At 40.8% G+C, this 14338-nt stretch overlaps 1 protein-coding gene across 4 annotated transcripts in view; it reads right to left on the bottom strand.

Moving 5' to 3' along the window:
* The window catches only part of LOC133482599 (thymocyte selection-associated high mobility group box protein TOX-like), a 118124-nt gene that overhangs the window by 61568 nt on the left and 42218 nt on the right, over window positions 1-14338 (bottom strand). For 3 of the 4 annotated variants that reach the window (XM_061782900.1, XM_061782917.1, XM_061782890.1), the window contains exon 2: window positions 9002-9094. The exons of the other annotated variant lie outside the window; for it this stretch is intronic. In XM_061782900.1, the coding sequence (XP_061638884.1) occupies window positions 9002-9094 (93 nt within the window). The remainder of the gene's footprint in view (window positions 1-9001; window positions 9095-14338) is intronic. 4 annotated transcript variants of the gene reach the window in all.

Below are 14338 nucleotides of genomic sequence, written 5' to 3'. Positions count from 1 at the left end.
AACTTGAGTCTTAAAGTCAAAGTCACTTCTACTTGTTGTTTTCTGTTATACGTTGTATTTTTACTCAAGTGTTGCTTTCAGGTACTTTATACAAGAATGTACACACACACGCAAAGCCTGTAAAGAGTGCAGCTTGTAGCAATGGCGACACATGCTCTGTTGTTGTTAGATAAGGGAAACAGGGCCTCTTCCTCCGTGTGACAGCACACCACACACACCTAAGCACACGCACAACCGACTACAACTGGACCTGACTCGCACACACAACACACAAACTGTCATCATAAAAATGTAATACCGAGTATATGCTTTTGAGTGACGAAATGGAGTTGGAGGCGGCTTGGCCAGTTCGTCTGCGTGTGAGCGTCTGGGCTAGAGTCGTGGTCAATTGTTTCACTGTTATCAGCTTTATTTTCATATTCAAAAAGCACATTATGTTTATGTGGACAGATAATAGACAGTATTACTATCTCGATCAGATATGGGACAAGATAAAGATGATTTACTGACATTTTGGCATCTTGAAAATTATTAAGTGAGGAGGACAAAGTTGATCTACGTTTGGAAAAAAAAAACAATGTAACTCTAGTTGGATGGTTCCTTAAGCACCCTCAAGTGAAATGTCACTCACAAAAACAGCATAACTCCTATCAGAAGCTGGGGGAAAAACATTTAACACCCACAAAAAACATAATACACCACTTCCGACACCACCAATTTAAAAATAAAGATGGTTGCACCTCTCATTCATCCGCTTTCTGTTGCAGTGGAGCAGCCACAAACACATCAAACTTTCAATGCGGAGATAGTGACAGAAGCAAGACAAGACAGAGGAGAAAGCTTTTTGTTTTCACTGTGAACTCAAGTTCAGTGAGCTATTGAGCTCTTATCAGAATTGAAATCTTATCACTGATAGGACCTCAAAACATTTTAGTGCAATTCAGAGCTTCAAAGACAAAAAGATGTTCTGTTTAATTCTTTTTTTAAAAACATGTAATACATAAGTTCTATTTGAAATGCAGGGACTGAGAATCAACCAAAGAATCAAGTTATTACTGCGCCACATGAATAATTACAATTAATTAATGTTTTGCTACCCATTTAGCCTGTGATTGCTTACCAAAATAGCAGCTGAAAATGATGCAAGATAACTATATTTATTTGACCATCAGCTTCAAAATGTTTAAAAATCAATGCAAAGATACACTGGCTTGTATACAAGTAGAATAGCATTCCTGTGGTTGTCATGGCAACCATAGATCACAAACTTATGTCTCACATTGTGATAGCAGAGGTGCGTGCAGTGCTTGTACAAACTTTGGTGTCCACTAACAGATCAGACATCCTCTGCCTCAAGTTACTTTGACTTTTGTTAGTGTTTTGCGCATGCACCTATCGGCTGGAAGAAACATTTATTGTTTTTAACAGCATTTGCTGTCTCAACTTAGGCCAAAAATGAAATGAAGTTATCACTTTATGTTTTCCCCCCTCTAAATGATATATATTTTTTAAAAAGTTTAAAAAAATACTTTCATAAGACATTTCAACTTCATTTGAGCTGGACCCACAGTAATAAATAGGTAATTAAATGGATGCATTTTTCTGGTTCTGGTATACAATTCCCTCTCTATATCGCGGTTCATTTATTCAGTGCATTGCACATTTTTTTCTTAAAGGTCAGTACAGTGCAGTTACTCACCTGCTCATCCTCGATAAAGTCAGATTTGTAGGGTAAATGATTTAAATGTGGCAGCAATAACTCACAGAAGGTCGCTTGCTCTTCTGTAACTCATACAATTGGTAAATTACCAAATTGCTTGAGGGTGCAAAGGACATGGGAGAAAAAAAACTCTAAAACACAAGCCGCAGTCACAGTTTAAAAAAAATTAATTCACAAATTCCAACCTTAGCACGACAACTAGCTAATGCGCAAACTCGTAACAATATTGAAAGGAACAAATGCAAGTAAAGAACAACGTTTAGCTTGATTTTGTACAACGACAGTACTGTAGTTTAAAACAATGAATTCTGGAAAGCAAAAAATGCTTTTTTGCTGATTACATGGCCATGACTGTCTGTACTGTATGAAACAAAGTTCTATTGTAATAAGATAAATAATTGGTGGCTACTTCACTGATTTCATTTACTGCAGTTGTTTTTTGTTTTCGTAACCTAACCCCCGGGATAAACGAGGGTGTACTTTACTTATTCTGCATTCCAGGGACCCGGTGAATTAAAAATTTGCAAACTCCAAGTGGGAAGTGCAATGGAACCCACCCAAGAACAGATTTCCAAATCAGTGTTAACGGTATAAACCAAAATGCTGTCGAACATCTCTCAACAATGGTGGTGTACACAGATACTATACGGTATCAATGTGTACAGTTGAGAAAAGAAATTGCGATTTATCACAACCTGTATATCCTGGATATACTGCTACAGTGTATCTCTCTCTATGAATTTATTCGGTCTAATGTTGAATAAAAAAGATTAGGTTTATAGTTAGTCAGATTATCCATTCACAAAGCGTTCTGTATATTATCTTATCACATTTGTCAGCCATGTTTTTAGTTTACTTTGGACTGGAAAACTTTAGGTTCTGACTATATACTTGCGATCCTTTCCTTTGTGCATTGTGTGCAATAAAGCATTGGACAAATGCTTTGATTTCCATTAAACTCTATGTACTGAAAACACATTGCAATCATGCTACCTCTGTCCATCTGACCATCATAAATAATGTGCGCTTCAAAAATATAAAAAAGGGAAAAAACAAGACTGCGCAAAGTGCTATCCACACAGCTGTGACGGGTAATCGATAACCGCATGCTAACCAACAGTTTCGAAACACCTAAATAACAAGCGCAGCACCATCACATGCAATGAAGTTGGCCCTATAGGTGGAGAATAATACTATATTTAACTACATAGGCAGCACAAGGAAGCAAGTAGTTATCCCACCTGTCTGCCTGACAGTTACACATTCTGAGGTGAACAATACATTATGTTGTTGAGGTTTCTCAGGTGAGGATGCAGAGCACAAGGCACTTTTAACTGGGGTAAACAGCGATGAGGAGGAGATAAAGGGCAGAGTGAATGTCACATTACCCCAAGCCCTTTGCCTCAGTGAACCACAGCATCAGATAACTGCAGCGGGGAGGGGGGTGGGTGGGGGGGTGGGGGGGGGGGGGGGGGGGGGGGGGGTTCTGGTTTCCTCCATCATATAATTGCTTATCTCATTGTAATCTACTGCTCGCTGTCGCTGCACAGAATAGGAAAGAAGTAAAAAAGTGATGGGACCGTCAAAAAAGGTTCACGTTTGACAGGTGTGGTAGTAACAATGACAAATTATTACAACCACAGGGAACACTCATCTACTTCCATTAAGTGTCTCCCTTGTCAGTTTTGCACTTCACAAAACAAGAAACTTCACTCTATCTATCAACAATAACAGAGGGTATACCAAAGACTATTTCTGCATTTGTACAGAAATAATATAGCAATGTTCTTAAGTCAGACTGACTGCCATAAGATATCGTTTGTTTCTATTCTGGAAAACAATTCTGTCACATTTGGAATTATCAAATAAAACTGTTGCGTAAACATGCTGAAAAGGGAAAAAAAAAACATGTCACTTTACATCTAAAAAGGAATATTTGGCACCTTAACTTATTTTCATACGTGTGCTTTTGGAATTAAAAAGCAGAACTTGTAACATACAGTAAATTCTAGTAAGTGTTCCTTCTTATCAACAAAAACAATACAGACCAGGGTCACCAACTGACCATGTGCACTGATTTGCATCTGAAGGAGTACAGCAACACCATTTGAACAAACTATAGAGAAGTTAACCACTGCTCATATAATAAAATAAGAAAAATGACTCATTGAATATGCCTGACAGACACATACTGCAAGAGGAACAGGGAAATGTTTGCAGTGTTTTATAGGAATGAAGTGAAAATTCTTGAACAAAAACTGAAAATTCGGAACCTAATGTGGAAAACTGAAAGCTGAAACACCGAAATAAATAACTGCCAATTATTCGTAAAATTGCATTTTTGGCTATGACTGCAGAGATGCCAAACTATAGAAATTCACTTGCAGGACAATTTGTCTGAATTTCCATTTTTTCAATTATGTCAAGAACATTACCACGGGACAGCTATTGTAGTACATTATGTAATAGGATAAAAATAATTCTGTATGATGTTCAATTGCACAACATAATCATTACTCAATGATCGTAATTGTTAATAAATTTGGGCTTTAATATTTGTTATTTTAATTTATTTACTGTATCAACCTTGTAATGGCAGACGAATTTGATGTCAAATGTATTGTCTTGCATGCTATTTTTGTATTTCCTGTATCCACTATTGCTTCAGAAACATTGCAAATTTCCCCATTGTGGGAATAATACAGATTATCTCCATCCATCCATTTTCTGTACCGCTTCTCCTCACTAGGGTCACGGGCGTGCTGGAGCCTATCCCAGCTATCTTCGGGCGAGAGGCGGGTACACCCTGCACATAGAAACAAACAACCATTCTCACTCACATTCACACCGACAAGCAATTTAGAGTCTTCAAGTAATCTACCATGCATGTTTTGGTGATGTGGGAGGAAACCGGAGTATCCGGAGAAAACCCACGCAGGTGAGGCTGGTATTTGAACCACGGTCCTCAGAACTGTGACTTGAAGTCTCAAGATATTTACTGCCATCTCTAAATTGTCCTTCGGTGTGAATGGTTGTTTGTCTATGTTTTCCTTGCAATTGGCTGGTGATCAATCCAGGGTGTATCCTGCCTCTTGCCCAAAGTCAGTTGTGATAGGCTCCAGCTCACCTGGAAACCTACTGAAGATAGGGACTATAGAAAACAGTTGGATTGATTTATAGTTTTTCCGGTTCTTTTGTTAATAAGATCGTGGAGGGAGTCAATGATTGGCCCAAGAAATAAGTTCAATCAGGAGATTTAACAATTCGTGCACAAGAGAGTTACAGTGCACTGAAGATCATTCAACAAGAGTCTCCCCAGCATGACCTGGTCATCTTCTGGGGTCTGTCTTTGTGTTTGTCTCACTCTGCCCACAAAGGGTGGGGAATTTCCATCTGTTATCTCAGGAGCAGGCGGCACGGTGTCGACTGGTTAGAGCGTCTGCCTCACAATTCTGAGGGCTGGGGTTCAATCCCGTGTGGAATTTACATGTTCTCCCCGTGCATGTGTGGGTTTTCTCCGGGCACTTCGGTTTCCTCCCACATCCCAAAAACATTCATTAATTTGCGACTCTAAATTGGCCGTAGGCGTGACTGTGAGTGCGAATGGTTGTTTGTTTGTATGTGCCCTGCGATTGGCTGGCAACCAGTTCAGGGTGTACCCCGCCTCCTGCCCGATGATAGCTGGGATTGGCTCCAGCACTCCCGCGACCCTTGTGAGGATAAGCGGCTCAGAAAATGGATGGATGGATGGATCTCAGGAGCATAATTTCCAGTCAGGAGGTGCGTGGTTACTTCATGAGACATTTTCAACCTTTGATAGTACAAAGTATGACGATAGTTGATCACATGATTAATTAATTACAAACAAATGTTTTTTTAACAGATATTAATTGCATTTTGTGTTCCACAAAACACAGAATCTTTGTCTGTGTACGATTTCCTGGTACACCAATTACACTGACGCACATGTCAGAGCTCGGCTACCAAAATGGAGGAATTGGATGAAGCAGCGTTGCGAGAAGGAGGGAAATTTCATATAAAAAATGCCCGATGGAAGCCTTGATAACCGTGGTTTTGTGCAGTTTGTCCAAAAAGGAGTTTTCATACCACAGAAGCACTTCAACCCTGCGACATGTGATTCAACTTTTTAACAGCCACACAGAAACCATTTAAAGCCAATACTGTTCTGAAAATCTGTCCAACTACAGGGGGATCACACTCCTCAGCCTCCCTGGTAAGGTCTATTCAGGGGTGCTGGAGAGGAGGGTCCGTCGGGAAGTCGAATCTCAGATTCTGGAGGAGCAGTGTGGTTTTCGTCCTGGCCGTGGAACAGTGGACCAGCTTTACACCCTCGGCAGGGTCCTCGAGGGTGCATGGGAGTTCGCCCAACTAGTCTACATGTGTTTTGTGGACTTGGAGAAGGCATTTGACCGTGTCCCTCGGGGAGCCCAGTGGGGGGGTGCTTCGGGAGTATGGGGTACCGAACCTCCTGATACGGGCTGTTCGGGCCCTGTACGACCAGAGTCAGAGTTTGGTCCACATATCTGGCAGTAAGTCGGACTCGTTTCCGGTGAGGGTTGGACTCCGCCAAGGCTGCCCTTTGTCACCGATTCTGTTCATAACTTTTATGGACAGAATTTCAAGGCGCAGCCGAGGCGTAGAGGGGGTCCGGTTTGGTGGCCTCAGTATTGCATCTCTGCTTTTTGAAGATGATGTGGTTCTGTTTGCTTAATCAAGCCGTGATCTCCAACTCTCACTAGAGCAGTTCGCAGTCGAGTGTGAAGCGGCTGGGATGAGAATCAGCACCTACAAATATGAGATCATGGTCCTCAGTCGGAAAAGGGTGCCGTGCCCTCCCCAGGTAGGGGATGAGATGCTGCCCCAAGTGGATGTGTTCAAGTATCTTGGGGTCTTGTTCACAAGTGAGGGAAGAATGGAACGGGAGATCAACAGGTGGATCCATGCAGCGTCTGCAGTGATGCGGACGTTGTATTGGTCTGTTGTGGTGAAGAAGGAGTCAAGCCAAAAGGCGAAGCTCTCAATTTACCGGTCGATCTACGTTCCTACCCTCACCTATGGTCACGAGCTGTGGGTCGTGACTGAAAGAACAAGATTCCGGATACAAGTGGCCAAAATGAGTTTCCTCCGCAGGGTCTCCGGGCTCTCCCTTAGAGATAGGGTGAGAAGCTCGGTAATCAGAGTAGAGTCGCTGCTACTCCACATCGAGAGGAGCCAGATGAGGGGGCTGGGGCATCTGATTCGGATGCCTCCCGGATGCCTCCCTTGTGAGGTGTTCCGGGCATGTCCCACCGGGAGGAGACCCCGGGGACGACCCAGGAAACGCTGGAGAGACTACGTCTTTAGGCTGGCCTGGGAGCGCCCCGGGATCCCCCCCGGAAGAGCTGGATGAAGTGGCTGGGGAGAGGGAAGTCTGGGCGTCCCTGCTAAAGCTACTGCCCCCGCGACCCGACCTCAGATAAGCGGTAGAAAATGGATGGATGGATGGATGGATATTAGGGATGGGCATTCAACTATATATACTGTGGGAAATATTAGCAACTAATTAATTTATATTTTTTTTAAATATCACTTTTAGGTGTGAGAGTTGTGTAGGGTTGTTCGATTTCCATGTCAGTGTTGTATGGGTGCAGAATAATTATGCTACTTGGATGAGTTGCCATAGCAGCGATGTAGTTCAAGCTGACAACACAAAGCTGAAATCACATCGTATTTCTTTAGACAGCAAACCAGTTGCAACTGAATCATCAGGGCCTCTGCGAGTTGCTAAGTAGTGCACTCCATTTTGCCTCAATTGCCTTAAGGCAATAAATCAATCAATCAATCAATCCAACACACGCATCAATCAATTAATCAATCAATCAATTAAACACAATTGACCTAATTCTTCATCAATTACTCGACCATGATGCCAATTCCTAATTACTCACATTTTAAATCTATTGTTCTGGCATGGTTTCATTTTTAAAGTCCATTAGCATATTAAAGTGGTACTAAGCAGGCCCAAATAATGGAATGTAAATTTGACGCACCACAGAGAAGAGTAATGATAACAAGCCAAATTTGAATGAATAACAAAGTAAATAAAAAAATAAAAAACAATCGCTAAGTATATAAAATCAGGTTTCAAAACTTGAATAATAAAGGCCACCTCACAGCTCTCAGACACTGTGGGCGTGTCGAATGGAGGCGCCAAAAGGAATCAAGGGGGTGACAGCTTATATAATGTAAAATCACGTTAGGAGGCTCAACTTCAAATTTGAAAGGTTATTGTGGACTATAATCATAAAAATCAGGCACACAAGTCTACTTACCCTCGTTGTTGGTGAAATAATGTCACAGCCGAACACGGCACCTGACGACAGCGGGACGGTAGGAGGAAGCCCAGGTAGTTAGACAGTAGGCACTGCCCTATTCACGAGTATCAAGTTAACCACAAAGCCATGTTGTCTCTGGTGAAAGTTTACAATACTTTCTGTCATAAAATGCGCACTTCAGAGTCATCTGCGTGTCTTTAAAAAGCCAATCCATCGCTTTTTTATTTCCTCATTTTTTGTGAGCTGATAAAAACATCACCGAGCTATTCTGTAAATTGAGGCATCCAGCAAAGACACATTTTCGGGGTGTAGCCATCGTCAGCTTGCCATCGTAAGCTGGAGTGGTAAATTGGCCTTGTTATGGAAGCTAAGCATAGCTAACTCACAACTGAGCAGCCAAACGAAGTGACGTCACTTTGCACTTATTTAGTGGGGGAGGGAACTCGCCTAGAAAGTATACGCCCCAGCCCCGTGATGTCACTGGGCTGTTTTAGCCACCCCCACAAAATCAGGAAAATTCAAACAGTGAAAAGGATGTTTAAGCTGTCTCAACAATTCAGCACTATATTCCTATGTCTTGGCATATGTTTTCAACACTAATCTTCAAACAGACTATTTAATTGATTTAAAAACGAAACACGGATATCTGCTTCGAGTCCCTCTAAGGTTACCAAAGTTATGAAGGTTCTCCCCAATAGTAAAAAAAAACCCAACAACAACAAAATGGCATCCTATTATAGAATGATTGTGATCACTCAAGTCTGTGTAACATTTGTTTGTGTGTTTTATTGTTAGAAAGGTTTCTGTCGCTATGTTCATTACGACTTGCCATAAACATTTTAGGTTCTATAAGTTAGTACTCCTGTGAGGTCTAAAGTCACCGAACAACTGCACAGCACAAACAGGGGATGTTTTCACTGAGAGGGGCTTTGCTAATGTATCTCACCACAGTAGTGGGCAGTCTTTTCCTAGCTGGACTGATGCCTGGAGTGGGGGCAGAGTGGAGCCTGACCCCTCGCTCACCCACACTGTACCGGGCCTGTGGTTTGAGATAGAAAGACAGAGACACAGAGAGAGAGAGAGAGAGAGACAGAGACAGAGACAGAGAGAGAGAGAGAGAGAGAGAGAGAGAGAGAGAGAGAGAGGAGACGGAGAAGACAAAAGCAGGGAAGGAAACGACATGGTGGGGCTTTAGTTTGCAAGGTACAAGCAGGGCATTTGCAAAGGAACATGTCTAGCCAAACACACACATTCACACACACCCCTCTTGAAACCGCTACATCCTTTACACCCCTCATGCCCAACGCACGTGTGCAGGGGGAGGAGTAATGGCATGAGACAACACAGTGATTCCACCTTGGGATGGTGGGGGGGTGGTTTCGAGAACGGAGGTTAATGAGCTGACATCCTCTCCGCCCAAAATACACACTAACCCCCCCATCCCTTTGCTTGTATCCCTGCGTTCCTCCTCACACTGACAAGCAGACACACAAACCCCAACAAGGTAGCGGCACTGAGCCAAGACTGTGTAGACTGACTGAAGGTGTATTGTGGCACAATGAGTGAACTCGGCATGCTGCTCGCAGCAACGACTGTATTTGAACAACTGAAACTTCAGCCATGACTTTGTGCAGTCAGATTAAACTGAAATTCTCAGCGAAGCAAGTGTGCAACTGCCCACCATTTTTGTAAGGTACTTTAAATACAAACAGAGAATGGGTAAACTTTGTTGTCAGACATTCCTTTTGTGAAATCCATATTATGCTCCTTAATGAAATTATTTAACAAATACAAGTCATGATGATTCACATTTTTATCACATCTGACTGCATTTCATATTTGAGCTATAACTAGCACTGTTATGTCAGTATTGGACCGATCCCTTTAAAATCAGCAGCCTATTAGCCAAAAGATAGCACAAGAATAGCTCAAACCTAGCCGAAAAGTTCATTTCAAGTAAACAAAATTTAGCCTAGAAATAGCTCCAAACAAGCCAAATGTTTACAATTCCACAAACATGCACAAAACTTGGTAAGACTGACCACCCTAAAATATTGTTTACAAAACCCTTCAACCAGACATTACTAACCTAAAACAAACCTAAATATAGACAAAACCGTACTTTTATCAAACCAAAATTACAACTACCGAATACAATCGCAAACTAGCTGTCCAAGATCATTGGAATTTAAATTGTATGAACAGAAAAGCAACAACATTCAACGGGGACCATTTTAAATGGACCACTCAGTGCTGGCATAAGGCAGATGTATTTGTTTGCCAGTGAGATATCCAAAAACTACTGATGTAAAATCTATGGCTAACGTAAATTCTTACAATTCATATAGTTTAGCACCATATTGGCATGTCGTTTGCCAGGTCGATAGCTGCATTGCGCTCCTACACAGGAGAGTGTGCAGACAGGATACAAGCATCTGCAAACTAGAGTTACACCAATAGTCTTACTGAATGGAAAAAGCACAAGAGTAAAATAACATCGTTAAAAAGAACATGATCAAAAGCAGATAGAGAATTGATGAAGTCACTATGGCTTGAAAACCACAAAGAGGAATTGTTAGTTATTAGTGGCCTGTGAAAGTCTTTGGAGTGAGTCATTTGTGGGAAGACTTGTGCATTTTTAATATCGTTAAACTGAAGAGCCAGAAGAACACAAACGACATGAAATAATAACCGGCATTTCACCTTAGCACTATCCGGCCCGCTCAATTATTTACCACTAATGAATAGCCTTGGGCAATATTCATCCTAAGTACAATATCAACCATCCCAGAGAGGCTGAATGGAGCTCGCTGAAATACTTAAATACATTTACTCAATTATGCTCAGTACCTAACGCCAAGGAGACAAGCTTGTACAAGCTTTCTACCACCCCAAAAAACAACAATCTGCTCACATTCAAGCAGGATACATCAAGGGAACAAGCAAAACGACACCGATGGTTCATTCAAGGAAGAGAGAATATGCTTTTTTGTTTTGTTTCTTTCCATCTTGTATGTGGGAAGACAACATTTATTGTCAATGTGGAATGTCACCATCCAATATATTTCTCATGAAAACACTTCCATATGGCAAATGGCAATATTTGTCCGACGTCTGCAGTTAACAACTTTTTAATACGTAAATCTCAGTATTTTCCTCCTCCATGTGCTGTCAACATGACACATATATTAATAACGAGTGATGCACCGAAAAGAACATTCTTGACCGAAACCGAAAACCGCAAGTGGGGGGACTCAAGGCCGAAAACCGAAAGCCGAAACATCGGAAGGGATTATCAATCAAACTGAATTTACAAGCAGTTGTCATACAAAAAAAATGCAATACAAAGCGCTTTACATTCATTAAAATATATAAAAATAAATCAAACCTGCCAATTATTAATTATAAAACTATTCTAATCATTAGTAAAATTGCATTTATGGCTATGACTGCAATGCTCCCAATTTATAGAAATTCACTCCCAGAACAAGTCGTCTGAACTTCCATATTTTTAAAATTATGTCAAGAACATTACCATGGGACAGTTTATGCTGTATGTAATGTAATGGGATAAAATCATTCTGCATACTGTTCATTTTTCACAACATAATCATTACTCTATAATTGTATTCATTACAAAATTATGGCTTCAATATTTGTTATTTTATTTATTTATTTTTTAATTGTATTTATTGCATCAACCTTGTACTGGTGGACGTACTGGCAGCCAAATGACTGTTGCTATTGCTGCTGAAATGATGCAAATTCCCCTTTGTTGGACTGATAAAGGTTATCTCCATCCATCCATTTTCCACACCGCTTATCCTTACTGCTGGATCCCATCACAGCTATTTTCGTGCGAGAGGGGTACACCCTGAATTGGTCGCCAGCCTATTGCAGGGCACGTATAAACAAACAACCATTCGCACTCACATTCACACTTATGGGCAATTTAGAGTCTTCAATGAAGCAACCATGCATGTTTTTGGGAGGTGGGAGGAAACCGGAGTACCCGGAGATGTTTTTTTATTACATCGTGGAACTGATCGTTGTTACTTTATTTCAATAAACCAAGTGTCGAATGATAAATGTACAATATGTAAAAACAAGAAAATGTACATTTACATTTACATTTTACATTTACATTTGGAATGCTGTGGACAGATAAACTTGCCATCGAACTGGAGGTTTCATTATTTCTCGTACACGCTTCGGGTGAAAAAACTATTTCTCCATGTTTTCCCTTCTTCATTAGCTATCACGATATACAGTATTGTTTCTTGCTGTATGGTGATATTGTTGTTATTACTGGCAAAATGTTGCAGGAATATCGCATCATGTGTGACTCTGCATTCCCACTGCTATCGCATGTGGTTTCTGCTGATCTATCACCTTCATCCGGAGGCGACAACTTCTGTTTTGTGTCCGCTAATTACACTTCATTCAGTGCACGTTAGCCTTGCTGATTACTTGTCAAAGCACTAACTACTCATGCAGTCTCAATCCAAAAAAGATAAAATAAAATATGTGACAGAAGAGGGCAGTCACATGTTCGTGGCCTGACAAAAGAACGACATTACATCAGCCAAGGCCAACATCTACGCAGACCTTGGCGACAGCATTTATCTGCTTAATATGGAAATAAGATGAAAGCAGGGGTTCAGAACATTTGCTAAGAGATTCTCCCATCCCTCAATTGTAACATGAATGCCAGAAAGTAAACAGTTTTATCCAGGCTTTGTCAAGTTAGCGTGTCATTGTCGTTGTATTACTTCAAATGTGTTTGGAATTGCTCATCTTCAAGAACTGGTGAATTGCACATACTTTATTTATTTATTTATTTACATCCATGTTATATACCTTTACATCATCGCTTTAGTTCACTTTAGTCTGTTGTTCTCTTTTTTTGTGTGCATATATGACACACAAAATCCACCCAAAGAAGTAAAGAGCATTGAAGTTTGGTCTGACAGGATTTGGACATTTTCTATTTGTCAGTGTTTGGCTGTAAATATACCAAAAAGGAATTACATTGCTGAGGATCTTGTTCCTAGACAGCTTGTAAATTACAACCAGAGAATAAAAAAAAGAGCAAAAAAACAAGAATGAGGGAGCGTTTGAAAGGAAAAAAATATATATATACTTTTTTCATTTCAACTGGTATAAGGATTATTAAGGCTTGGGGCTCTAGAAAAAAGTGTATTAAAATAATCCACCATTTGCATTTTTTATCTCACAAAGGACGCACACACGCGCACAGGCACACGTAGACACGCATGCACCACGCACAGAACTGCCTCCACCCCAGCCCCTTCTTCTCATCCTTCTCCTCCCCCATTTGGGTCAGCACACACATACACAGACAAACTCGTATGCACATCACACATACAGTACACACTGTCATCATTAAATACACAAGTGTGCGCGCAAACACACACGCACACACACACACATTGAGAACAACCTGCTGCCATCTGCTCTATGCGCTCTGTACAATCCTGGCTGAATACATTATTCACTACAATATATCACATCACATTCCCTCAACGTCACAGCCCCATACTGGAAGGGAGTGAGAGCAGGGAGGGAGGGGAGGAGGTAAGGTAGAACGATTGAGAGAAAAGAGAAAAGCAGCTATTGTACTCAGAGGGGTGTGCTAAAAAGGTACTACACTCAAAACCAAATTTTTAAGGTCTTGGTCCTGTGTCAAACTGAAGAACATTGTTGTTGTTTTTTTGTGTGCAAATATTCTCTTATTTTGAATTTGATACCTGCAATACATTCCCACAAAGCTGGGACAGGGGCAACAAAAGACTGGAAACGTTGAGGAATGCTGAAAAAAAAACAACACCTGTTTGGAACATTCCACAGGTGAGTGTCATGATTGGATATAAAAGGAGCATCCCTGAAATGCTCAGTTGTTCACAAGCAAGGACGGGGCGAGGTTCAAAACTTTGTAAAGAAACGACTGAGCAAATGTCCAACAGTTTAAGAACTAGGGATGTCCTGATCCAACTTTTCCACTTTCAATCCGATACCAATATTGCAGGCTTGAGTTTTGGCCGATACCGATATCAGTCCGACCAGATATTAGCAATAATCATATATACTTTACTTATTTTGTAGTATGGAATGTTAGAAAGGGCTTTATCAAGCGATTTACTATTAACCAATAAGTTACATAAAGTAACTTTAAAAATAGGAGTGTACTACAATTGAACAAAATAAATAAAAAAATATTACAAAATCATGAAAAATAACTTCAATAAAACAAATAACAAAC

Source organism: Phyllopteryx taeniolatus, chromosome 1, assembly GCF_024500385.1.
Source record: "Phyllopteryx taeniolatus isolate TA_2022b chromosome 1, UOR_Ptae_1.2, whole genome shotgun sequence".
Lineage (NCBI taxonomy): Eukaryota > Metazoa > Chordata > Actinopteri > Syngnathiformes > Syngnathidae > Phyllopteryx > Phyllopteryx taeniolatus.
Note: the sequence above shows the minus strand (reverse complement) of the source record. Positions and strands in the feature narration are given on the sequence as shown.